Genomic DNA, 27,689 nt, shown 5'->3' with positions numbered 1-27,689 from the left:
CTACACGAGTGCAACATTTTTCATCTTTTATGCTATACCTTCCTTATGTTTAATTATGTTTGTATACACAAATCAACTACCATTTTGTGACAACTGCCTACAGTATTCGGTTCAGGTTTGTAGTTTTGGAGCAATAGGCTATGCCATATAGCTCAGGTGTGGAATGGGCTATATACCATGTAGGTTTGAGTAAGTACACTCTATAATGTTTGCATATTGATGAAATCACCTAAATATACACTGTCCAGAAGGTGACCCTGTTGTTATGTGATGTATGACCACATACTGGACTCATTATAGCCTAACCAGCAACTGGATTTTAACCATTTAATTTTATATAATTGTAATAAATGACTGCAATGAGGAATTAAGATACTGTCATTTGACTGCTAATGAGTACCACTCATGCCCTAGCATCTCTGTATGTTGGAGACAATGATTAATTTCTGTTCCTTTTTCTTCTAGAATAAGCAACAATTTTAATGAGTGCTGCCTTTCTCTACTTTGGAACTTCATTTCTCAACTACTACACAAGCAAATCTTCCCAACAATATGTTCTTTAAGCAAGATAATGTGCCTTTTGCATATTTCCTAAAAATTCTATTTTATTGTGGTAAGAGTATGAGATCTACCCTCTTACTACTTTCTAAGTGTACAAAATGGAATTGTTAACTATAGGCACATTTTTGGGCGGATCTCTAAAACTTATTAATTTTGTTTAACTGAAATAAGCAAGAGGAGTAGTAACTACCATTTCTCCCTACATACAGACCCTAGCAACCACCATTCCACTCTTTGATTCTATGAATTTGATTACTTTACATATTAATTGTACAACGTTCCTGAAGGATTTCACAAGAGAATAGATAAATACAAAATAACCACTACAGAGAAAGAAAAAGGTTGTGTTTTAAGTTCACAGAGCTTACAAAATGAAGATATTATCTAGAAACAGTAAGTTTCAAATATCTAACATACAAGGGGACATGCAAAAGTCTGTGGAGAAATGTAATCAAATTATGAGTTAGCTATAGTGCAAAATTTTTGAAATCCATGCATAGTTTTAGTATCATACACATTTCTATTAACTTTTTGAAGAGTTCTCATATATTTAAATGAATTTAAGCATTAACAAAACCAACAAGAATTTAAGTTTTAATTTAAAAATTATTAATTATACCTTATCTTCAGATGGACAAAGATATAAATATTGGAATGTGGCAGTTATGTTTTTAGAGAATCTTGGCCCAAAAACATCTTTATCAGTTCCAAACTGATGACGAGACTGTCGCACAATTGAGTCAATTACATACAAGCCTGGAACCTTGTACTCTGGTTTACACTGCAAGGATAAAAGTGTACAGTCAGTACATAAAAAGTAAAATCACAATTCAACACCCATTAATCTCACATTTATGAAGCTTTGTATATTCATCGAGAATGTGTTTCAGCTTTCTCACAAACTTGTCAAATTTCCCACTGTTTTTAAAGAACTACCTACCATTCTTTCAAAATATCACACCCCAGTATTTGACTCTTTTCTGATCCCTTTACCTCCCCACAAACAATTTCCTGGTATTGACATTACTTTACAAAGTCCCAAGCCACTTCCATACAAATTCATTTATTATGATATTCTTTCTTCTAATTCATCTTGTTCAAAAGGATCATTTTTATCTTTTAAAATTATAAAATATTTTAAAGACATGCTAAACATTAAAAGAGATCATTTTTGGCTAATCAAATTTAACAATGATAAAAAGAGTATAAGGGAAACAGGACCTGCATATATTTCTGGTGGCAGTCTTTATCGATGATTAAGAAAGAAATGCAAAAGCCTTATTTGATCCAGCAATTCTACATCTAGGAATTCATGCTAAAAAAGTAATTTAGATGTATCTATTTCTTTCATTATTCATAATGAGTAAGCAAGTCAAAAATATCTAACTACAGGGAACTGGCTGAGTAAATCATGGTAACAATCACTCAAAGTAATAATTTTGTAGATATCTATAATAAACTCAGTGGGAAAAGCAGGTTAAACAACTAATATTGTCTTAATTTTTCCTTTTATAAAAAAGCACATACATCAATTAAAAAAAATAGGTAGATACAAATGCACTTCGGTTTGCTAATATAAAGCACCTGCTGACCACTTTTGAAGCTTAACTTTTATCCCCAAGCCAGTACGTAAAAGCCGTGAACATTTCCACGATTAATATATACTATATGAAGTTTAATTTTGATAGAAACAGGAAAACTGAGAAAACAAAGGCATTTCATTTTAAAATACCTGGGACAGATGTGTGCAAATTGTACTTATAAAACAAGACACAACTATAGAACTGAACAACAGTTTCATCCTGATAGGAGCAGAGAAAAGTTGGAAAAACATGAGGAGACATTTTAAAATATTCAAAATCAAGTTAATATCATGAGACTAGATGGGGCAAAACGTAGAGCAGGTACATGTTTAGAAAAGGGTCCTACCCAAATCAAAAACTCATCTGTAAACATGACATACAGAGTGCTGAGCTCACAGTAAGTGCAGTCAAAGGTACTGCTACAAACCTGTTTTTAAACTTCTAGAGACTACTTTTTCATAGATCAGTTTTAGAAGCAAACATTCAAATTACAATTTTCAAAATAAACTACGAACACACATACTAAAATAATTATGAGATAGTTACCTTTTTGATGAACTTTTCTACTATTTGAACTACATGCTTGTAAAGCTGAAAAGAATTAAAAAAAAATTACGGTCCAGTTTGCATATGTCCATATTTTCTACAATAAAAATACTTAAAACCCTGAAATTTGCACAATTTAAATTATGAAGACTAGACTAACTGAAGTATGAAAAATAATCCATAATCAACAAATAAAGAAATTGAACATAGCAAATCAGAAGAGAATGAATTAAAACAGAAAACAACAAAAATCCACAAAAACAGAAGGTCCTTTCCTTAAATTTTTAATCAATAAATCTTTACAAAGCAGAAGACTAGGCAACCTTATGAAAGGGCTAAGAACAATGAAATTAGAACTAAATAATGCAGTTTCTAAAATGAGGCTTTCTAAAGTGTGCTCTTAGGTAAAATACTTAATTTAATGGCAGCTGAATAATTTTCTTTTTTAATGAAGTTAATATTCAGCTGGTTCACTGCAAAGATTAAATGAAGTAAAGAGGGGGAAAAACCTGCTTGGAAATGTTACAATGCAAATGCAGACATTATGGAGGACCTTTAGCAAGAACCAGTTAGTGCTCTGATTCAGGCCTAAACTAATCTACAAGAGGAACTCACGTTTAATAATATTTTCAAAGTATCAAAAACATTGATCAAATTAAATGTATCTGTTTTATTCTTACCTTAATAGCTTTAATAGCAGCTTTAGTGATGAGAATCATCTTGGCTCTAGAGATGGGAGGCTTCATATCCATAAGTGAAAAGAGCTTAAAAAAATATAATAAAAAGGTAAACATGGAGGTCAATTCCCCTTCTACAAAGATATTTGTAATCTATATTGTAAGAGAATAACAAACTTTTGGAACTAAACGTTTAACAATTTGACCAGTTAAGTAAAAACCAAGAACTTCCTATATATCAAGAACATCACTCTTTAGAAATACAATGAGAAAATAAAAAACATTAAAAATAGAAAAAAAAAAAAAAAAAAGGGGGGGGGGAGACTGGCATACTCCTGGACACTGCTGATTGGTAGGTTAAGGCAATAAGGGAGGTCCAGGTTCAATGACCACTTCCACTACCTAAGAAGCGAGTCAAGAAGATCCCTATGGTGAGATCCTCTCTGAAAAACCACACTTATACCACACTAAAAAAAAAAAAATCAAAGAAAACAAAATATAAACCTAGAAGCAAAAAACATTAAGAAGTTTGCAAACCTTTTACCAAAACATTTTTAAAATTTTATCAATGAATTCAAAATTTCAATGGAAACAAAACACAGCATGCTCCTGAAATGAATGTGATAACATTGTAATTTTGTCAATATTTAATGTGATTTTAATCTAAATCTCACTGAGATTTAGGAGAACTTAAAATAACTTTCAGATTTGTTTGGAGAAATACATATATGAAACTAGGCAAGAAATTCAAATAGTCACTATAAATCTCCAATAATTTCTGACATCAACATAGGAATTCACTACTATGTTATTTACTGAAAAACAGTCCGTTACTAAAAGATTAACACCAAATTTAACAAATTTCAATAAATCCACAGCAAGCAGGTGATCCAGGGAGGCTTAACCACCCCCCCACCCCACACACTTACATGCCTTTCCCAAAGGTTTAAATCCAACCCAAATATAATGGAGAGTCCATAGGATGTTACAAAGATAAAATCCCGACATTGAGAAGCTTCTATCTAGCTTCTTAAATTTTTGTTTTTGTTAATAAGCATAGGAACACATTCACTTCAGACCTCTAGAAAAATTCTTTTAAGTTTCAGGGATTCTTGAGCATTCTCAACTTTATATGAATCATGTTTTCTTCCATTTCTTTTCCATTCATGTCAGTATTTCAACTATGGACCCCTAGGGTACAGACCTTCACTAGACTGCTACTATAAGACTTCAAAAACAAAAGTCTTTTCCCAGAGTTGGCAGCGTTCCCTAAAACTTGACAAGAGTATTTTCACAGCATTTCAAAACTATACACAACATGGTGGCAGGTGGAATGATGGTTAAGGGCACTGGACTCCCCACATGGCCAACCATGGTTCTAGTCGTGGACCTGGCGGCTTGCTCTCTTTCTCTCTGTTTCTCTCTGGTTAAATTAAAATAAATAAATAAAAATTAAAAAGTTAGATAAATTTTTAAAAATAATAATAATAAAAAAAGCTATACACAGGACTATGTATCAGTTAGCGTAATGGCTGTCGCTGAACTCCCATGTAGTTGACCACAGTTCAAGTCCCGGACCAGATGCCTTAAACTCATGCAGGGCACATGTGCATGCGTGCCCGAGATCCTCAGAGGAGAATGGAGAAGGGATGGCGGTGTGGCCATCACCCCAGAGGGTGATTTCTCGCTTTGTCTCTCCGTCTCTGTCTTTCTGGCAAGCACACGTGCCCTATAGCAAAAACCTCTCCAAAAAAAAAAATAAAATAAAATAAATTAGAAAAGGCATGCTATGTCACATATAATCAATATAAAGACCAGGTAATCTACTTAAATAGAAAAAGACAGAATTTTTCTATAAATAATATTAAGGTACAGAAAATGGGAGAAACACTAAGATGTCACCTGAGAAATTCCTTTTTTTTAAGAGAGACTTTTGCTATAGGGTACTGCACCTACGTGCCAGAGAGACAAAGAGACAGAAAGCAAGAATCACTCCCTTCCCCTGGGGGTGGCCATGCCGTAATCCCTTCTCCTCCATCCTCCTCTCAGTATTTTGGGCATGCGCACACAGATGCACAGTCTGAGTTTTAAGCTGCCGGGTCTAGGACTCGAACTGCCATTCAACTTCATAGGAGTTCAGTGATGTAATCCTATGCTATCTGCTGGTCCAAAGGAATTCATTTTTTAAAAAGGAGTCTTAAAAAAATGAGGTCATGATTATTCATTTTATTACTTGAGTATTTATTTGAAATGCTTGGGACCAGAAGTATTTTGGATTTTGGAATATTGGCACAAACATTATGAGATACCTTGGGAATGGGACCCAAGTTAAATATGAAAATGATCTGTTATGTATACATCTTATTTACATAGGCCGAGGGTAATTTTATACATTTTTGTATTTATTTTGACTGTGAACTATCCCATGTGGTCACATGTGAAATTTTCCAATCATGAAATTATGTCAGTGCTCAGAAAGTTTTGGTTCTTACCAAATTTTGAATTTTCAGATTAGGAATTTTTTTTTTTTTTTTTTTGAGATTTTTCGCTATAGAGCACGTGCGCTCGCCAGACAGACAGAGAGAGACATAGAGACAGAAAGCGAGAAATCACCAACCAGGGGGGATGGTCATGCCACAATACCTTCTCCTCCATTCTCCTCTCGGGATCTTGGGCACGCACGCACGCACACGCGCCCGGCGTGAGTTTTAAGCCACTGGGTCCAGGACGCGAACCGCGGTCGACTACGTGAGAGTCCAGCGACATAGCCATTACGCTTACTGCTGGTTCTCGAGATTAGGAATGTTTAACCTGCATTTTATTTACAAATGTAATTTTAAAATTCTACTTGAAAATTAATGTTCACTAACTGAAAAGCTGGAAAAGAAACTGTAATCGCTAAAATTATATAAACCAATAGAAACCACAAAAAAAATTTTAATACTTCAACTTAAATCTTCATTGCATGATTCATGAACACTAAAGTACATATGAACTATTTATGTAAATTTCTAAAGGACAGCTTAATTATCTTATAATTTAACAATTATTTATTACTGTTGTTCTATTTCCTTTTCTATACCTTAAAAAAGAGAAATGGGATGCAAAGAAGTTAATGCAAGGATCTTAAGAATGAACAATAAGAGCTACTTCTTTGAGTACAAGTCTATGATATGTTTTAATGAAGCCTAAGCCAGAACTAATGTTCATTTCATGCCCTAAATAGCATTTCTTTATCATTTCATCAGTAAGCAAATCACTGTAGTATGAAAAAAAAAAAGAAAAGAAAGAAGGAAAGAAAAGAAAAGAAAAGAAAAGAAAAGAAAAGAAAAAGCCAAATGAGCATAGGAGACAGACTACTACTGTAGCCTGAGGAAACACTCCTCAGTCTATATTTAAATTATCCTAGTTTACTTAAAACATTTAAGTACAGATTATAACAAACAGCACTATAACCATCATTCTATCAAAGAACCAATGAGAGTTTCTTCAGGTGTGTGATCTGAGAGACAGTGGAGTTTTTTTGTTTGTTTTACTTTTTCAGTTTTGATATAGAGTTTTTGTGCTTACCAGAGACAGAGACAGAGGCAGAAAGTGGAAAATCACCCCCTAACAGGGATGGCCATATTGAAATCCCTTCTCATTCTTCACATGGCATTTCGGACATGCATGCACATGCATTCAGTTTGATTTTCAAGCTACTGGTACCAAGACTCTTGACTCTACAGTCAGTGGTCCTGTGGGATCCAGTCATCTTAACCTCCATGCCAACTGCTGACCCGAAAGGGTGCTATTATATTCCATAAAAAATAAAGTTCAGAAGGGGAGAGAAAACCAACATTTGAAGCCTACTATTTATGTATCAGGAAGGAATGGGCTATGTGGTATGTTACAGGTTAGGTGGTAGGTTATTTTATTTAATCACATTAATTAAGGTAGGTATGTTATACCTTTTGGAAGATGACAGTCAAAAAGGATTACTTCTGTTTTAGGTGATGCCTGAGAAATGAACACAAACTAAAGTCTATTTATTATAAAAAACTAACACTCCCCAAATGCATATACATATCCTTTTACAGTAGTCCCCCCTCTCTATCCATGAACTCATGTTCTATGGTTTTACTTACCCACAGTACAGTAGAGTAAGATATTCAGAGAAAGACAGAGATCACATTCATGTAACTTTTTAAAAAAGAATTGTTTATTTAATTTTATTTATCACTACTATTTTTTTAACCAGAGAGAGACAGAGAGAAGGAAAGTGAGAAAACAAGCCACCAGGTCTGGAACTCGAACCATGGCTGGCACTGTGGGAGTCCAGCACCTTAACCACCATGCCATCTGCCTGCCCCATATTCATGTAACTTTAATTACAGTATATTCCTATAATTGTTATTTATTAATACCTTACAGTGCCTACTTTATAAATTAACTTTATCATAGGTATGTATGGATGTATTTTAAAAAACACTTTATCTAGTGTTCAATATTATCCAAGTTTCAGGCACACACTGGAGGTTTGAAACACAATCTCTACAGATAAGGGGTACATCTGTATAATGCTGCCTACTGACTAAAATTGTAAACAGACCATTAACTAGAGTAAGGAATATGGGGCACAGGGAGTCAAACAGGCATTTACATCTGCACATTTATTGTACTGGTTCCGAGATAACACTGAAACATTTCATTTAATTTGAGATGATTACCAAATATCCAAGTAGAGACAGAAATATGAATTTTGAACAAGGGTGAGAGCGTCAGGCTAGAAACCAAAAAGTTACAGAATCAAAGCCAAGAGGATGGGTAAGAATGAACTTGTAGTAAGGAAGCCAGGAACATAAACCTGGCTAGGGAATAATAAAAATTTCAACACAGCAAAGGGGCTGTGCAAATGAACATGAGAACAAAGTGGAATCCCAGAAATGAAAGTTATTTGGTATAGCCAAATGCTCCCAGAGGTTAATCCAGACACAAACCAATTCTTGTTCACTCAGCCTGCCAATCAATGACAGCAAATGACATCTCCTGAGGAAGTAGAAATGCATTTTTGGCTAATTTTTCATTCACTCAACAAATACCTGAGAATTTATTATATAGTAAGTGGCTAGCTCAGAGCTTGGCACTTAAAGTGGAGATAGGACCATCTTTCAAGAGCTTTATAGATGATTATACTCACACCCTGTTAGTATTAGAAGTCTCCCATCACGTTTAAATTTCTTTTCAGATGCCCCTTCCGCTCCTTTACCAAAGCTTTTTCAAAGTTTTAAGCTATAAATTTGCATTTGATATTAATTATGAAGGACACTAAGGTAGATATAAGTGTTTCAAAATAGATGTTTAAAAATTACCTTTTACAGCTCAATGAATGTTACTAGTATTTTATTGACTTCTTCAAAGTACAAATTAATCAGTGGCTTCTTCCTTGTGCAAGGCAAAAAGTTTCCTTGATATTTAGACCAATGCCTTCAAATACATCCAGAAATTATGACTATTTTGATATAAATTAATATGCTTTCTAGTAACCATACACTGGCTCATTTGGACAGAAATCCTAACAATCTCTTTAAAAAGTAGATATTAGAATTCCATTTTGCAGATGAAGACACTGAAGTTCAAAAATCTGACCAAAGTTACGAAGCTAATTGAGTGCTAGATTGAATCTGTAATCTACCATTTCCCAAAATTTGAGTTCTTTTCAGTAACTACCTAACAATAAGGTAATGATTTAAGTTTATTTTAATTTCGTGATAAAGAGCATGTGAGAGGGAGGGAGGAAAGAAGAGAGAAGCACCCTTAAGGGGCTCCAGTCACACCATGATCCCATTCCCCCAATTTTCCAGCTCATTAGAACCGTGGGCACAGTAATGCTTCATGTGTTTCAGGTTGATTAGGCTGCGGATCTGAATCCATGTTCAGCCATGTGGCATCCAGACTGCAGAGTAATGCTGACTATGCCATGGAGGATGGGCCACAATAAGGATATTATTTAGAATACATGAGGCCAGAATAATGCAAAGACATTAGGGGTGGTAATAAGGACTACATAGTTGTGTTAAGAGGAAAATAAATAGGGCCAACTCCATGGCTTGGTGGTTAAAGCAACCAAATCTCACATGGCTGGCTGTGCAATTTAAGTCCTAGACCCGGCTGTTTAACACAGTGTGTACACATATCAAAAATCCCCAAAGGAGAAAAAGAGAAAGAACTGTGTTGTGACCATTCTCCAACACACCCATCCCAGGGAGGGGGAGGTGGTTTCTCCTCTCCTCTCTGGTGAGTGAGCATGTGTGCGCAAACACACAAACACAAAGAGAAAGAGGAAAATAAAACCATGAAATGAAGACCCAAACTATAATAGAAGGTAATATACTACTGTGTAACTGTTATAAGAGATTGAATGCAATAAATTTTTTATTAGCAAAATATAAGTGTCACAGAGATAAAGTAACACAACAAATTAGAGGCAATATATTACACTATTTAATGTCAATTTTTAAAAGAATTATTTAATTTTATTCATTCATTCATTTTAATTTCTTTTTTTTTCTCGGGGAGAGGTTTTTGCTATAGGGTGCATGCACTCACCAGGAAGAGAGAGACAGAGAGACAGAAAGCAAGAAATCACCCCCCAGGGGGGATTGCCATGCCGCAATCCCTTCACCTCCACTCTCAGGATCTTGGGCACACATGCACATGCACCCACCTTGAGTTTAAGCCACTGGGTCCAGGACTTGAACTGTGGTCGACTACATGGGAGTCCAGTGACTCCAACTGCTGGTCCCCTCATTCATTTTAATTTGACCAGAGAGAGAGGGAAAATGAAAAGGCAAGCCACTAGGTCCAGGACTCTAACTGTGGTCAGCGATGTGGGAATGTCCAGCACCTTAACCACCACACCACCTGCTGGCTCCCTTTAATGTCAATTTGTTAGATGCTTAAATGATCCTACACTTTAATGATGATGTGCTGGCTTACAGGAGAAAACTGGCAGCACAGTTTAGATATCAGAAGAGTGAACTATGTATCAAAGCAATCAGATTTCAACTTCACAAGACTTAAGACCAACATGCTGTTTTATGTTTTAGACCTCAAGGCATGAGGGAAGGCTTTGAATAACCAGCATGTTATCCGGTGAGTCTACTTCCTGAATACTGATTTGTCCAAACATTTCCAGGGAAGACAAGGGCCATCTACTGTATTGTATCTACTTCTGAGTTTGAGTCTACCATCTTTAGTCCAAGTATCATACTGTCTTTTTTTCATAGAAGTTTTTGTCTTAAATAACATGTGCGCACTGGAGAGAGAGTGAGAGAGACACAGTGGGAGGGTAAGTGAGAAATCTAACCCCATGGAGGATGGCCACACCACAATCCCGTCTCCTCCATTCTCTTCCTAGGATCCCGTATTTTCTTCCTGGAATCTTGGGCATACACGCACATATACCTGGCCTGAGTTTCAAGCCACCCGGTTCAGGACTCAAACCACAGTCAGCTATGTGGGAATCCAGCAACATAATGGCTATGCCATCCACTGGCCCCAAAACTGCCTTTTAAAGAGAACTAATGATTAAATAGGTTACCAAATAAAAGTATCTAAAAAGATGCTTAATAAGTTGGCTTACTTCTTTTATTGCTCTCTACTCCCATCCCTCCTCATATACCAACCCCTGATATTTGTTACCCTTAACTGAAGATCAATTACTACTCTTCATTATTGTACCTGTATTTTGTTTAGTCTTCTATTTATGTAGTTTGTCTTACTCCAAACAAAATGAACTTGTTCACTGTAAAGTTACTGCTGAGTCTAGACAGACATACACACACACACACACCGAAGGACAATTTATACAACTTTGGGACCAGCAACTGGCATAACGGCTATGTCACTGGACTCCCATGTAGTCGGCTATGGTTTGAGTTCCAGATCTGGTGGCTTAAACTCATGCCAGGTACATGTGCGCGCGCGCGTGTGCTCAAGATCCTGAGAGAAGAATGGCACAGAAGACCCTGAGAGAATGGAAGAGAAGAGACTGCAGCGTGGCCACCCCTCCGGGGGGTGATTTCTCGCTTTCTGTCTTTCTGGTGAGCACATGTGCCCTATAGCAAAGACCTCTTTAAAAAAAAAGAAAAAAGTATACAACCTTGTCGTGATCTAAGATTTTGATTATAGTTTCTAAATTTCCATAATAAATTTGTTAGAGTGGTAGCAAAGGACAGAGACTCAATAATCAACTGACTGGGAAATTCTGGCTCTACCACATGCTAGTTACAAGAATTTATTTTTTTCATCTGTAAAATGAGAGCAATAATAGTCCCTTCCTTATTTAGGGAAATTTAAGAATACATTTAGTGTGTCCCCTAACAAAGATTAAGTATGTAACAAACATCAACTCATATTATAACTACACATAACTTTGGTGGAAAAGGGGAGAATCTTGGAGAGTATCCAGAGCAATGTTTTCAAACTGTGGGCTGAGATCCATTAGCAGGCTGTAAAAATAAGTGTTAATAGATGGTGACAGAACTGTTTATAGAGGAACATAGTAGCACCGAACATAGTAAGGTTAAGTACTGTTTTGGAAACTTCTCAGTAGTGTGTGGGTTATGTGTGTATAAGCATGAATCTCAATGAAAAAATTCTTACTGTGTAGATGGTGGTCAAAAATATTTGAGAGTCAATGACCTAGAGAAAAATTCTTTTGTTTTAGAAATGAGGAAAAGCAAGTCCCAAATTTATTTTCTGTCACCTTCTATAATGTGAGTTCCTCTAAATTATTAATATTATTATAGACAAACTGGGGGGAGGGAAGGAAGGTAACATTGTCACATTGGAAAAAATTCTTATTTTTTGACCAAGTTTATAATCTACACAGAAGTACACACAAAGTAGATAGACATTCAACAATAATTGTCCCGACCCGGGGGGACAGCCAAACGGGTTTCCTGAGTGAAGGAGTGAGAGCCGGGACAAGCGGCATAGTGTTACAGCACGGAGACGACAGTGTCGTCCGTTTATTGTGGGCAGCACGGTACAGCACAGAGACGACGCAGTGTCGCATCATCTACTGTGAGCAGCATGGAGACGACGCAGTGTCACAGCTCTTCAGGGTCGTCCGGAGACGATGTAGTGTTACAACTCTTCAGGGTCTCCCAGTTCGTCTGGAGACGATGCAGTGTCAGCTCTTCAGGATCTTCAGGGTCGTCTGGAGACTGTGCGGTGTTTCAGCTCTTCAGTTGTCGTCTTCCTGGTCGTTGTCGTCTCGGTCGTCTGTGTCGTCTGGCTACTGTGGGCCAGGCATCGTGGTTATATACACTCTGGTGGGTTGTAAACGGTGGGCCCTGATTGGTTGTTAACGGTGGGGTGTGATTTGGTGGCTTTTGGCCAATCATGAGGTGCCGGATATGCAAATTTGAGGGATTCTAGTGGCCAATCAGAGCAAGGTTTCGAAGGTCAGGTTTTTGGAAGGGAACCAATCATGGTAATTGTTTGCTCTCTGAGAAACCTCGGCAGACTCGCTGGTGTGCAGCTTCCCACAAAAGTTAAATAAAATAATTATTTTTTTAAAAAGATAATAATGGCTGAATGTACAGAGCATGTATGGGCTAAACATGGAGAGATGGTGGTTCAGGATTATTAAAGGGAGACTAAACCTCATCAGACATAAAAATATATATGATAAAATAATAATAAAACCATTTGTATTGGCAGGGAAACAAGTAAATGAAATAGCCCAGTATAAAATTACATCCTGATACAGGAAGAAAGAAGCCCAAATTAATGAGGAAGAGAGGATCACTTTGAAAACAGCAGTGAAAATTATTTAGCCATGTAAGGAGAAAATCTTGGGCCAGGCATCGTGGTTATATACACTCTGGTGGGTTGTAAACGGTGGGCTATGATTGGTTGTAAATGGTGGGCCCTGATTAGTTGTAAACGGTGGGTTATGATTGGTTGCTTTTGGACCAATCATGAGGTGCCAGATATGCAAATTTGAGGGATTCTAGTGGCCAATCAGAGCAAGGTTTTGAAGGTCAGGTTTTTGGAAGGGAACCAATCATGGTAATTGTTGGCTCTCTGAGAAACCTCGGCAGACTCGCTGGTGTGCAGCTTCCCACAAATAATTCAGGCTCTAGTTATTTCTGACCAACATCCAATCTCAGCCACCAAAACTCAAGGAAAAAACCCATCAGTTTTATATGTCAAGTTTGAGAACCATTAATGTTAAAATAATTTCAACAAAACCTACTGGTAAAAAATTTTAAAAGACGTGGTATTCTGGAAAGAGAAAGACTTGGTTTTGAACTTGGTTTTGGCCATGTAAATAATTCTGGACAAATTACTTAATCTCTAAAAAAAAAAAATCTATGTGTTTGTGTGTGTGTGTGCGCGCAAGCATAGGAAGACAGCAGGTAGCGTGGTGCTTGTGGGACTCCCACAAGGCAGACCAAGGTTTGAGTTCCAGACTTGGCGAATTGTTTTCTCACCCCTCAACCCCAGTCAAATAAAAAAATAATAAATAAAATTAAATAAGTAATTCTTAAAAAAAAAAAAATACAGTACTGATATCTATTTGACATACATTAATTTCAGTGACACCGAAATGAGTTTTTGTACATGGAACATTAAGAGTATCATCTGGCACAGGGCAAGTGTTCAATAACCATCATTAGGTGCAGCATTCCCCCACCAATACAGGCTATATTCACAACCAATATAATCTGTCACTGAAAAAAAAAAAAAGTCTCTATGTGCCAGAGAAAACTATGAAACTCTCCTATATAGAATTACATCAGCAGCAGCCCCAAAATGGTACAAGGCCACCGGGGAAGGCACAAGCATGGTAGGAAAAGCACAGTACTTCCAGCAGCCAAAACGAAGAGTAGTCTCTGCTCTGTCACTAGCAGCAGTACTCTAAAAAAATTATGAAGAATCATTCATCCTGATCCCTTATACCAGTGAAGATTTCAAGAGAAGACAAGGAATGAGAATATTTGGCCTGTGACACCTGTAGCAGTCACACAGTTTGGGGATTAGTCAAAGTAATATAATACTCTATCAATATTTACCAATGATAAAAACTTTGACACATTTAGTTAACCTTTGTAAACTTCGGAATTTTTTTTAATGTGAAAAATGAGAATACTACTCATTCTATAAAATTGTTGAGATCAAATAAAATGTTGTTGTAAATCTCTTAGCCCTCACATTATGCTTAGTAAATAGAGTAACATAAAGCCTTGGGAACCTTTACATGAAATACCCGAGTTTAATTTTTTGTTATGGCTTACTGGTATCTTTTCATAAAGCATGTACTACAGATTAAGATCCCATATCCAAAATGTGTGAAACCAGAAGTGTTTCCAATTTCAGTTTTCTTTTCTTTTCTTTTTTTTTTTTTAACATTTGCAGAGACATTATGAGGTATTTCGGGGATGGGACCCAAGTCTAAATATGAAATTCTTTGTTCTTAAACACATAACCTAAAGGCAATTTTTTAAATTCTTTTTTTTTTTTTGAGAGAGAGAGATTTTTGTATAGGGTGCGTGCATTCACCGGAGAGACAGAGAGACAAAAGGTGAGAAATCACCCCCCCACCCCAGGGGGGATGGCCACACTGCAACCCCTTCTCCATTCTCCTCTCAGGATTTCAGGCATGTACACACACGCACCTGGCATGAGTTTTTTTTGAAATCACCAGAACTAGGACTTGAACCTGGTCAACTGCGTGGGAGTCCAGCAACGTAACCATTACACCATCTGCTGGTCCCACCTAAAGGTAATTTTTTTTTTCGAGAGATTTTCACTGTAGGGCACGTGCGCTCGCCAGCCAGACAGAGACATAGAGACAGAAAGCGAGAAATCACCCCCCAGGGGGGATGGCCACACTGCAACCCCGTCTCCATTCTCCTCTCGGGATCTTGGGCACGCACGCACACACGCCCGGCGTGAGTTTTAAGCCACCGGGTCCGGGACACGCACCGCGGTCGACTACGTGGGAGTCCAGCGACATAGCCATTACGCTAACTGCTGGTTCCCAAGGTAATTTTTTAAAAAGTGTTTTTATTTCTTCTTTGAGAGAGACAGGCAGGCACCCCCAACAGGGTCTTTATGTTGTGATCCACCCCCAGTACCAGCAGGCCTGGAACATGAACACCCCACTGGCTCAGGGACCTCTTCCATGTAGGTCCAGTTTTATTACTACTGCACCATAACCTGGCCCCTCCTGAAGGTAATTTTACACACTTTTATACTGAATTGTGGCTGTGACCCATTGTATCAAGTTTGGCATAGAATTTTCCACTTGTAGCATCATACTGCCACTCAAAGTTTCAAATTCTGAAGCACTTTGAATTTCAGATTAGGGATACTCAATCTGTATTCAAATGCTGCGCTTACAGAAATCTTCTCTTCAGTGAAAATACAACAGTATCAAACACTTTTAAAGCTGCATGGGAATCTCAGTACCTAATCCAGTATTTGTACAAAATTCAGAACGATGTATCTGACAGGTTCTACTTAACGGCATAGGCTCAGTAACTTCTAACTAAGCCGTTCCAATGGTTTCAATGATGTTCTTTGTACTGATCTCCAAAATCCCATCTGTTATCTTCCCTTTTCCAGTTCTGCCTCTGGAGTACGTACGTATCAGTGATCCCTGTCATATGAGAAAATATTTGAACACAACTAGCATGTTTTCTTCTTGCTTATCTTCATTAGACAAATGATAAGGATCCAAGTGTCCTGGTTAATTACTTTTTAAAGTGTGGTATCATGAAATGGACAGGATCCAGATGTACTCCTGCATAAATGGGATCTAACAGTGAACTAGGTTTTATATTAGTTTCCTATTTCTGCACCAACAAATAATCATACATTTAGCATATTAAAACAACACAAATGTATTCTCTTGCAGGTTTTCATTAAAGATTTTTAAAAAGCCAGAGGATGTGTGGCTGCATACAAGATAAACACAGAAAGCAACCCCCATTGGGGTATGGTCACACTACAATCCATTTTTTCTCCAATTCTCCATCTGGCTAGGATCCTGGATACCTGACAATCATGCTTTTTGGTTTTGTTTTTTGGGTTTTTTTGAAAGGTTTTTGCTATGGGACTTTCATTAAAGATTTTTAAAAAGCCAGAGGATGTGTGGCTGCATACAAGATAAACACAGAAAGCAACCCCCATTGGGGTATGGTCACACTACAATCCATTTTTTCTCCAATTCTCCATCTGGCTAGGATCCTGGATACCTGACAATCATGCTTTTTGGTTTTGTTTTTTGGGGTTTTTTGAAAGGTTTTTGCTATGGGATGCGTGCGTTTGCCAGAGACAGAAAGCGAGAAATCACCCCCCAGGGGGGGATGGCCATGCCGCAATCCCTTCTCCTCCATTCTCTCAAGATCTTGGGCGCGCACGCACACGTGCCGTTGTGAGTTTAAGCCACCCGGTCCTGGACTCCAACAGCAGTCCCCCCCCCACCCCCATGCAGCACTTAACCACTGATCTTACAATTTTAAAGTCATAATATCACTGGTTTCAACAGGGCAACATTCCTCTGGAGAATCAAGGGGAGAATTTTTCTTACCCTTTCCAGCTTCTATAGGACATCTACATTCCTTTGGTTCATGGCGTCTTCCTCTGATTCAAAAACAGCAGTAGCACAAGTATCTTCTCCCCTCTCCTCAGCTTCTGTTTTATTTCCTTCTGACTCCTGCCTCTTTTATCTAAGGAGCCTTGAAATTACATCCGGCCCATGGAAATAATGCAGGATAATTAACCCATCTCAAGTTTCTTAAACACTTTTCAGTCGCTTTTGTCATGTAAGGTAACACATTCACAGACTCTAAGAACCAAATCACAAACATCTGTTCAGTTTTTTTCCTTTGGGAGGAGATGCTTTCTTTCTTCCTTTTTAAAAATAGAGCTTCTTTTATTGTTAACTCACATCTGTAATCAACTGAAACTCAGTCTGATTTCACCAGGATCTCTATCAAAACTAGATCATGTCGACTTCGTCAGTTTTCTCACAGTACTTTTCATCTATTTAGGTACTCTAGAAATCATTTTTTGCCATTAGAAGCAGCAGCTATTTCAATCAGCCTACAAATTTCATGAACTCACTTTATACACCTTTCTCCAAGTCAATGGTTTTTACAGAAATCAGTATAGCATCTATGTGTGGGATGACTTTAATTGATATTCCCTAGATTTTTATTGTCAATCAGCTAAAATCCACTTAACAATACTCCAACCTTGCCTTTACCTTTCTAACTTATTCAGAATTCAATTATATCCAATATTTTTCTGAAATATTTGGTATATAGTCTTCACTAAACAGATGCACTTTACAGAAGAAATTTAATATGGTCTGATATAAATTATCAGTGAATCTGTTCTGGCTCTTACTAACAATGTCTAGAAATTGATAAAGCAACCTAATAGAACTGGCAGGGATGAAAAGGCACTGGCATGAAGTCTATAATTTCTAGAATATATCTTTCTCTAATTTTTGAAATTAAACTGTAAAGGCAATGAAAAAAATTAAAAGGCTATATATCAGTCCAAGTAATTTTTTTAACCTTAAGTCCCTCAAATATTTCCTTTCTGAATCTCTCAATGGAATATTTACTGCTGCATTTCTTTTCCCTAAACTTTCAAAAATTTAATTTCCTTAAAGTTACTTTGTAATGGATTATACAAATTATACATATACAGTATTCTTCTTTTGCTATTCTGTCCTCCACGATAACAAAGCAATTTCCCCCTAAATTCTCTTTGTTAATAGCGAATTACGAAGTTTAAAGAATAGGAATGTTTCATATATATATTCTCACAGTGACAGGCTGGTACTCTATAAACTCCCTCATATTAGATACACGCATGTTTAAGTGTTTAAGTCTTTCCTCCTCTTGTACAATGACTCCTTAGCTTAAACCCAAGTTAAGTCCAATACAACTTAAATGTTTAGTTAGTAACACATTAACACTTTACACCAGTATATACTAAACATCTTAACGAAAAATTTAGAAGAAAAATCTTTAAAAATAATCTTTTTCTGCAAAGATGCTATTGCTATGGCCTGAAAACCACTATATAAAGTCCTTATTGCTAGAATAATCAGGAAAAGACTAACTTATGATCCTTTCCTACCTGGCATTTCATTTTCTACTTTTAATATGTAATTTACCAAAAGTGTATTGGGGTTAATACTTTACTAATACTGAGTGAAGTAATGTGATGGGGGGAGGTCAATTACATTTTATACAAGTACCACTATGCAACTCTATCTGAAAGCAGAATACGGTGTATGAGTTAAACAACTACATATACAGACAGAAACAAAATGAAACTGAAAATGTGAAGAGAGCCCCACAAAGGAAACTTCAATAGCTAATTAATGAACACAGAAAAAAGTTCTTTATCAAACAATAATCAAAGAAGTACAAATTAAAACAATGAGATATGGAACCAGCAGATGGTGTAATGGTGACATCACTGGACTCCCACATGGTTGACTGCAGTTTGAGTCCTGGACTTGGTGGCTGGAAACTCATGCCAAGCCTGTAATGCATGCAATGCCAAAATCTTGTGAGGAGAATGGAGAAGGGACTGTGGCATGGTCACCCCACCCCCACCCCCCCCGGGGGAGGGGGGGAGTAATTCCTCACTTTCTGTCTCTCCAGCAAAGAAAAATCTCTCTAAAAAACTATTTGATTATCTAATAAACACAAGTGTAGATTAGTATAAATCAGAAAAGGTACTCTGTTGAGACCTAATTTCAGAGAGAAATATAAGACAGGAGTTTTTAAATGTCAATACTTTTTTGGTTTTTTGTTTTTTTTTTGCTATAAGGCATGTGCACTAGCCAGAAAGACAGAGAGAGAAAGAGAATTAGAAAGCGAGAAATCACCCTCCAGGGGGTATGGCCACAGTGCAATCCCTTCTGCTCCATTCTCCTCTTGGGATCTTGGGCACACAAGCACACATGCCCGGTGTAAATTTAAGTCACCAGAATTGGGACTCGAACCGCAGCCGACTACATGGGAGACCAGTGATATAGCCATTACACTAACTGCTGGTCCCAAATGTCAATACTTTTTAAACCAATAATTCTAGAAGTTTAATTTCATGTTATTAGAAACACAGTAACCATGTGAAGATTTCCAATGCAGGGACCAGAAGTTGGCAAAATGGCCTCCCAAGTAGTTGACCGCGGTTCGAGTCCTGGACCCGGTGGCTTAAAACTCACACCAGGGGCATGTGCATGCATGCTCGTCCCCCCGGGGGGGTGGTGGTGGTGGTGATTTCTCGCTTCCTGTCTCTCTGGTGAGTGCACCACCCCCCAAACAAAAACCCCTCCAAAAAAAAAAAAAAAAAAAAAAATCTAATGCTAGTGGAAGAGGAAAAAAAAGGATCAGAAAAAATACTCTAAAGGGTAATGTTTAATGGGATTATTTTACTTCTTGGTTTATTTTCAAATCTAAATTTACTGAAGATGAATTTCAAATGAAAATAATTAAAATTCATGAATTTAAAAATGAACTTTGGAGCTGGCCCCACAGCCTTGCAGTTAAGGGAGCAAGACCCCACCTGGCTGACCACAGTTCAAATACCAACCCAAGTGCCTTAAGAACATATTGGGTACATGTGTTGATGCTCAAAATCCTGATGAAACGGAAAAGCAGAAAAAGGACTGTGGCATGATCATGCCCCAATGAAAAGTGCTTGCTCCCTCTCTCTGGTAAGCAAGCATGCCCACTGATAAGACAACAACAACAACAACAACTAAAACAGTGTGTTTGACACACAAAAATGCATCTTTTCTAATATTTGATTATAAATTTAAATGATAAAAGTATTTGACAATACAGAATCATTTTCATATATGGCTTGTCCATGGAGTAAATCATATCTTTGAAGTTAACAGCTACTATATTTTAATCAATAACTTGCAAATAGTTAATAAAATTTTTCAAAATTATTAAAAATTTTCAAATAGGGGCTGGCAGGTGGCGGAGTGGTTGAGGCGCTGGACTCCCGCAAGGTTCAAGTCCTGGACTTGACAGCTTGTTTTCTCATTCTCTCTCTCCCTGTTGCATATGTGGTCAAATTAAAATTAATAATAATGATGATGATGATGAATAAAATTAAATAAAAATAATTAAAAACTTTTTTTCAAATAAACTTTAAAATGTTTTCCTTTAAGTCCTTATAACTGGTGGATATAAAATCCACATCTGGGGACCAGCAGATTGTGCAGTGGTTCCGTTACTGGACTGCCATGTAGCTGCTGACCGCGGTTCAACTACTGGACCTGGTGGCTTAAAACTCATGCTGGGTGCCTGTGCGTGCATGCCCAACATCCCGAGAGGAGAATGGAGGAGAAGGGATTGCCAGTGTGGCTACCCACACTGGAGGGTGATTTCTCACTTTCTGTCTCTCTAAAACCTCTCCCCCCAAAAAGAAAATTAAAAACAATAAATAAATAAAATCCAAATCTGAAAAACACATCTTAGGGGACCAGCAGCTAGCATGGTGGTTAAGATGCTGGACATTCACACATGGCCGACCACGGTTCAAGTCCTGGATCTGGTGGCTTGCTTTCCCACTTTCTGTCTCTCTCTCTCTCCATGTCTCTCTCTGGCCAAATTAAAAAAAAAAAAAAAGAATGAATAAATAAAATTTTTAAAGAAAAAGAAAATCACATCTTAAATATATGTATATATTTGATATGTGTACCTTTAAAGCATCCCTTCAATTGCTGATATTTAATTCACAGTCATGTAAGTTCCATTTACTTTCCACAGAGTCAAATCCTTTGAAACATAAATGTTTAACCACTTTTTTACTTAGTTAGCAAGCAATGAAGACATGAGTCTGGCATCAATATGAAATATTCCCAAAGTAGAGCAAATTTACACACACTTAAAAAACAGCCAGGAAGGTCCAGCAAACAGTGTGGAGGTAGGTTAAGGCCCTGGATGGATCCCACATAGCCGGCTGTGCAGGTGGAGTCCCAGATCCAGCAGCTTGAGTTTCTATCACACTAGGCGCATAATCATGCATACGTGCCCAAAATCCCAACAGGAGACTGGAGAACAAATGTAGCATGGCCACCAATCACCCTCTGCACCCTGGCAAGTGCACACATCCTATAACAAAAACCAGAAAAAGGAAATAAAGAAAGAAAGAAAAAAAAAAAAAAGGCCAGGAAAAACTACTGTACTGGGGCTGCCCCAGGAACAACAGTTTAGCATTGTTAAGTGGAAGCTGGATCCCACATGGTGGAATAGGATTCAATTCCCAACCAAACCTCAACCTCTGACTAATGTGCCAGGCCTGGACTTGAACTCAGACTCAAACCGCAAAGTCAGCTATATGGCACCTTAACCACCATGCATCTGCTGACCCCCATTCTTCAGATTTCTAAAGATTCCAAATAAGATACTTTTATAAGCAACAAAAGCTGTACAAAATATTCTCAAAGGGTTAACAAAAATTTTTCATGTTTTTTTCTTAAATTTCTTTACCTTACCACATTCTACCATGAATTTGTTGACTTTTTACCTAGTCTCAGAATTGAGGGAATTTTTTTTTTTTTTTTTAGAATTGAGAGAATTAAAAAAAAAAAAACATGTAAATGCAAAATTAGGAGTTGACATTTGATATAAAACTATTTTTAGTTTAACTACTGGTCTTTCTATGCATGTTTAGAAAACAGACTATGGTAACATAGTGAACAGTAGTTTGAACCTCAACTGCATTATTTCTCACTCTAATTTTATCATCAAGCCCCAATTCTGTTACCATTTGTTGCTGGCAGAACTAATTTGCTCAGTAGTTAACTTCTGACAACTTACCATATAATGTATACCAGAGTTTAGTCTTCATTTTAGAAGAACTCCCCTACAATTCCAAAACTCTTGCTCTTCGGCAAATTTTTCACTTTTAGAACCAAGGCAGCACTTCCCTTCCCAAGACTTTCAACCCATTTAGTTTCAGTTTATCACAATAGGTCATTTTCCATTTCTTGCCTCCGCTTTGGTTCACTGAAATGGAATCAATCCACAAGTCCTTCCTTTTCGATGGCAAGAAATAGGCCAGGAGATTTTAAGAAATGCCAAGTGTTCTATCTGTGCCATTGCTCTACTTTACTAGTACAGGTGCCACTGGTGAACTCTGTGACCACTCAAAAGTTGGCTATGAAACATTTTTGTGACTCATGTATTTCCTCTTAAAGGTCAACAGGAGAAATAAAATTGATTCCAGGATACAAAATCATTTGATTAGAAGAATAAAAATATAGAATTTAGAATATAAAATCCCTAATAAATTAAAATTTTAATTGGAATGTAAATTATTCAAAGAAACAAACACAAGATGCATCTCTTAAGTTTTAAAGGTTGACTCTAATTTCATGAGCAGCCAGCTATATGGGGCTGTGCACTGAGTTCAGAAGGGATCCTAAAGGGCTGAGGCAAATCTCCAAACTGCCGCTTATACTGGGTGATCTGCCTATTCAATCCACTTTTGTACAGTTTCCCTACCTTAAAAATGAAAACATTAAGACTTATATAAAACACCTTACCCATTATTTGGCACCTGTTGTTAATTCATGAGCAAATGGAGGATTCTTTTCTTGTCCTTCCTTTGAACTATCCCCACTGGATTACTTCTTAAAATAGCATGTCAAAACTAAATATATCTTTTGAACAAACTTAGGATTCAAGATCAACAAATTAATTAGAGAACCATGCAGAAGCTACTGGATATTGTTTTTAATCCAGTAGAAAATGAGATCAAGCAAGGAAACTATGAAATGGTGTTATGAACTAATGTTTTTGTGTTTTTCAAACAACTTTGAGATATAATTCATACAATACATTGACATTAATTTTTCTAGATTTTTGCCATAGGGCACCGTGCGCTTGCTCAAATACAGAGAGAGGGGAAGTGAGAAATCACCTCAGAGGATTCCTGCCACAATCCGTTCTCCTCTCAGGATTTTGGGCACACATGTACATGATTTTCAAGCTACTGGGTCCAGGACTTGAAGCTTTGTGGGAGTACAACGCTTTTACCACCACACCAACTGCTGGCCCTGAAAATTCAGCATTTTAAAATGAAAGACTTTTTTTTAAAGGTTTCTGTTACAGCATGTGTGCACTGTCACCTGAGAAAGACAGAGAGAGAAAGTGAGAAATCACCCTCCAAAGGAAATGGTCACACTGCAATCCCTTCTCCTCTAAGATTCTCCTCTTGGGATTTTTGGATCCACGTGCGTGTGCACATCCCCAGCATGATTTTCAGGCTGCCAGGTTATGTGGGAGTCCAGCCCCTTAACTACCACACCACTTGCTGGCCACTCAGCATCTCTTAACTAAGGTGAAGTAGGTGATATATGACTATTCAAAGTTTAAAGAATATTTTATCTGTTTTCAGGCTTAGAGGCAATTGTGGTACATTTCTACAGAAGGTTTCTTTAAGCAGGGCTTTGTGATTCTACCTGAGCTAAAACATAGCTTGGACAAAGTCAAATGGAGGAAATAAAGTAGAATACTCATGACAAAGTACATACAGATATATTAAGGATGTTGGTGAGTGAAATTTATAGACCACAGGACCAATCGCTACTACTGTGATGCAAACGGACACCTAGAGTGGAGCAATGGCATGAGTACACCCAGGTGAAGGCAGTAACTGAAAGAACTGCCTCCAGACTCTAAATACAATGATAAAACTTTCAATTTGTTCTTTTATTATCATCAAAAACTGGCAATTCTAAATAACATCAGATACACTGGGATATGTCGAAAAAGTCATGACGCATTATTGCATTAAAAAAATACTTCGCAGCTTTTCTAACAACCCAATAATATAGTCCTTCCTCTAAATATTCTGTTCTGTTGACTAAGACTATATTTTAAAGTACTACTGCTGAGTTTTTTTCTTCCCTTTTTTTTTTTTTTGAGAGGTTTTCGCTATAGGGCGCATGCGCTCGCCAGACAGACAGAGACATAGAGACAGAAAGCGAGAAATCACCCCCCAGGGGGGATGGTCACGCCGCAATCCCTTCTCCTCCATTTTTCTCTCGGGATCTTGGTCACGCGCACACACACGCGCCCGGCATGAGTTTTAAGCCACCGGGTCCCGGACGTGAACCGTGGTTGACTACGTGGGAGTCCAGCGACATAGCCATTACATTAACTGCTGGTTCCCGAGTACTACTGCTGAGTTTTAACACATTAATGTGAAATCTGCACATTTTTTTTGGGGGGGGGGGAGAGATTTTCACTGTAGGGCGCGTGCGCTTGCCAGACAGACAGAGAGAGACATAGAGACAGAAAGCGAGAAATCACCCCCCAGGGGGGATGGTCACGCCGCAATCCCTTCTCCTCCATTCTCCTCTCGGGATCTTGGGCACGCACGCACACGCGCCCGGCGTGAGTTTTTTAAGCCACCGGGTCCGGGACGCGAACCGCGGTCGACTACGTGGGAGTCCAGCGACATAGCCATTACGCTAACTGCTGGTTCCCGAAATCTGCACATTTTTAACACAGATCCTTTAATAAGTTATCCATGCTAAGTGGAAGCTCATTATGACCAACCAGTCCCTCCCCGATAGTCAATTCCTGATCATTTGGAATGTGGTGTTATCTTCAGGCTCAGTCTATATCCAATACAGTAGCACCTATACAGATTTTAATTTTTTTTTAATTCATTTACTAAATTTCTGCCTAAAGGGTTTCTGTGCTCATAGGTGATGGAGGGGAGACAGAGGCAGTGAGAAATCAGTCCCAGTGGGGATGACCACACCACAATCTCTTCTCCATTCTCCTTCCTGGGGTCTTAGGCCTGCACACAGATGCGCCTGGCATGAGTTTCAAGTTACTGGGTCGAGGACTTGAACCACAATCAGCCATGTGGGAGCCCAGCAACAACCATTATGCCATCACCACTACGCCACCTGCTGGCTCCCAGATTTCTCCTTTTAAACAGTACAATAGTTCCTCCTCCTGAAGTTTAAGTACATTGAAACTGCTTAACAACACATTTCTCAGAATATATTCCCATCATTAAGTGATGTATGGTTGTACCTTCATGTTAATTGGAATTCAATTTACTGAAAAGCTATCAATACCCTGCTTAAAAGATTTCATGATGGTATACCTTGTCATCAGGCAATGTATGACTCTGTGTTTTCCTATATGTACACACCTGTGTCAAGTTTAAGTATAAATTAGGCACAGTAAAAGAGTAACAAATGCTAACAGTAAAATAATCATAACACTACTCAGTAATAAAAGTTATGTGAATGTGGCTGCTTTCTTTCAAAATGTTATTCTATTATACTGTGGGTAACTGAAACAGTGTTAAGACAAAACTGGGGACAAGGGAAAACTACTGTACAGTCAAAATACAATAGCTGTGTTCAATCTTGCTTTCCTAAGATACATTTTCTTCTGGGTTAAATATTTTAAAACAGCCAAAACCTGCCTTGAAAAATGTACAGGGAAATACAAAGCTTCCAAAGTAAAGATCTATGAACAAAAATGATAGAGAATACCAACACTAAGGAACAAAGTATAAAGAAGAGAGTATTTACACAGAATTTCAAAAGTATTTACCAAATATAATATATACACTGAATTTTGGGGTGAAAATCACTTTAGTAAGTTTTTAAAAATGAGCAGACAATTAAGAGTCACTAGATTCAATGCTGAAGACAAAGACAAATGGTAGTGTGATTTCTAGAATTTAATGTGAAGTGAGCATTTTATAAAAATTCGCTGCTTCACATATAACTTTTCCTAACTAAAACTGATTAGAATTGCTTTTCAATCATGAGTGAAGATACCGTAAGATTATAAATCTGTCTACTGAACTATATATGAAGATTAATTTTACCAGTCCTTGACAAAAATCACAGATTGAGGGTTGGAATTCTTATTCACTATTGCGACAAACACACAGATTTTTTTCAACTTTTCCCCCCTTTTTAAGTTTTTTTTTAATTAATTTTATTCATTTTTTAAAATTTGACCAAGAGAGAGTGAATCACACACAGAGAGAAACACACACACACACAGAGAGAGAGGGAGGGAGAAAGAGGGAGAAAGAGAGAGAGAGGGAGAGAGAGGGAGAAAGAGAGAGAGAGGGAGAGAGAGGGAAAGTGAGAAAGCAAGATGCCAGGTCCAGGACTCGAGCCGTGGTCAGCCATGTGGAGTGTCCAGCGCCTTAACCATGATGCCACCTGCTGGTCCCCAAGTTTTTCCCCTTTGTGGAAAAAAATATTGACACAGTTTAAAAGTTCTAATCAACTAATTCTTTCCACCATAATATTTACTTGTAGCTGGTATGATTCCCTGTGTGGGGAAGCATAATTTATACGTGTGTAAAATTCAAGTTTTTTTTATGGCCATTTTTATTATTCGTTATTTCTGAAAATAATCTTGTTGTAAAAGAAGAATTTGTTTTTAAAAAAAGAAAGAACATATGCTCTGGGGGTTAAATATGTTTGTTAGTCGCGGCCACTATTCTACAGTCTCCTCCATCTCGGAAGAGACCATAACCTACATGGTTATATCAAGAACCACCAATCATCTAAACACAAATCCTAACTTTCAAGAGGTATCTGGATGGGGGAACCAGCAGTTAGTGTAAAGGCTATGTCGCTGGACTCCCACGTAGTCGACCACGGTTCACGTCCCGAACCCGGTGGCTTAAAACTCACGCCGGGGGCATGTGCATGCGTGCCCAAGATCCCGAGAGGAGAATGGAGGAGAAGGGATTGCGGCGTGACCATCCCCCCTGGGGGGTGATTTCTCGCTTTCTGTCTCTATGTCTCTGTCTGTCTGGCCAGCGCACGCGCCCTATAGCGAAAAAAAGCTCTCAAAAAAAAAAAAAAAAAAAGAGAGAGTTATCTGGATGGTCATCCACTTTTCACTGAGCCTGGATGCCCTTAACTCTCCCCAAGTCAAAATCTTAGCTTCTGGGACCAGCAGTTAGCGTAATGGCTATGTTGCTGAACTCCCATGTAGTCGACCGTGGTTCGAGTCCCGGACCTGGTGGCTTAAACTGACGCTGGGCGTGTGCGCATGCATGCCCAGGATCCAGAGAGGAGAATGGAGAAGGGATTGTGGTGTGGACATCCCCCCTGGCGGGTGATTTCTCGCTTTCTATCTCTCTGCAATGCAATGTAATAAATAAACCATGCAAATACTGAACAGAATGAAGGTGATTAGGTTACAATAAATTATAATACTGTTTATAAAGTAACTTCTAGATCTCAAAAAAGAAATCACAGACGGAATCA

The 27,689-nt window shown here is 37.8% G+C and overlaps 1 protein-coding gene across 1 annotated transcript in view; it reads right to left on the bottom strand.

The window, feature by feature from the left end:
- SCAF4 (SR-related CTD associated factor 4) overlaps positions 1 to 27,689 on the bottom strand; it is a gene marked incomplete at its 5' end in the record, with an annotated part of 79,141 nt that overhangs the window by 49,836 nt on the left and 1,616 nt on the right. The window contains 3 exon segments of the mRNA XM_027774493.1: positions 1,181 to 1,342; positions 2,691 to 2,735; positions 3,371 to 3,454. Coding sequence (XP_027630294.1) covers positions 1,181 to 1,342; positions 2,691 to 2,735; positions 3,371 to 3,454 — 291 coding nt within the window.

The sequence above is a fragment of the Tupaia chinensis genome, unplaced genomic scaffold (genome assembly GCF_000334495.1).
Source record: "Tupaia chinensis unplaced genomic scaffold, TupChi_1.0 Scaffold000443_1, whole genome shotgun sequence".
Taxonomy (NCBI): domain Eukaryota; kingdom Metazoa; phylum Chordata; class Mammalia; order Scandentia; family Tupaiidae; genus Tupaia; species Tupaia belangeri.
The sequence above is the reverse complement of the archived record's forward strand: the minus strand, read 5'-3'. Positions and strand labels throughout refer to the sequence as shown.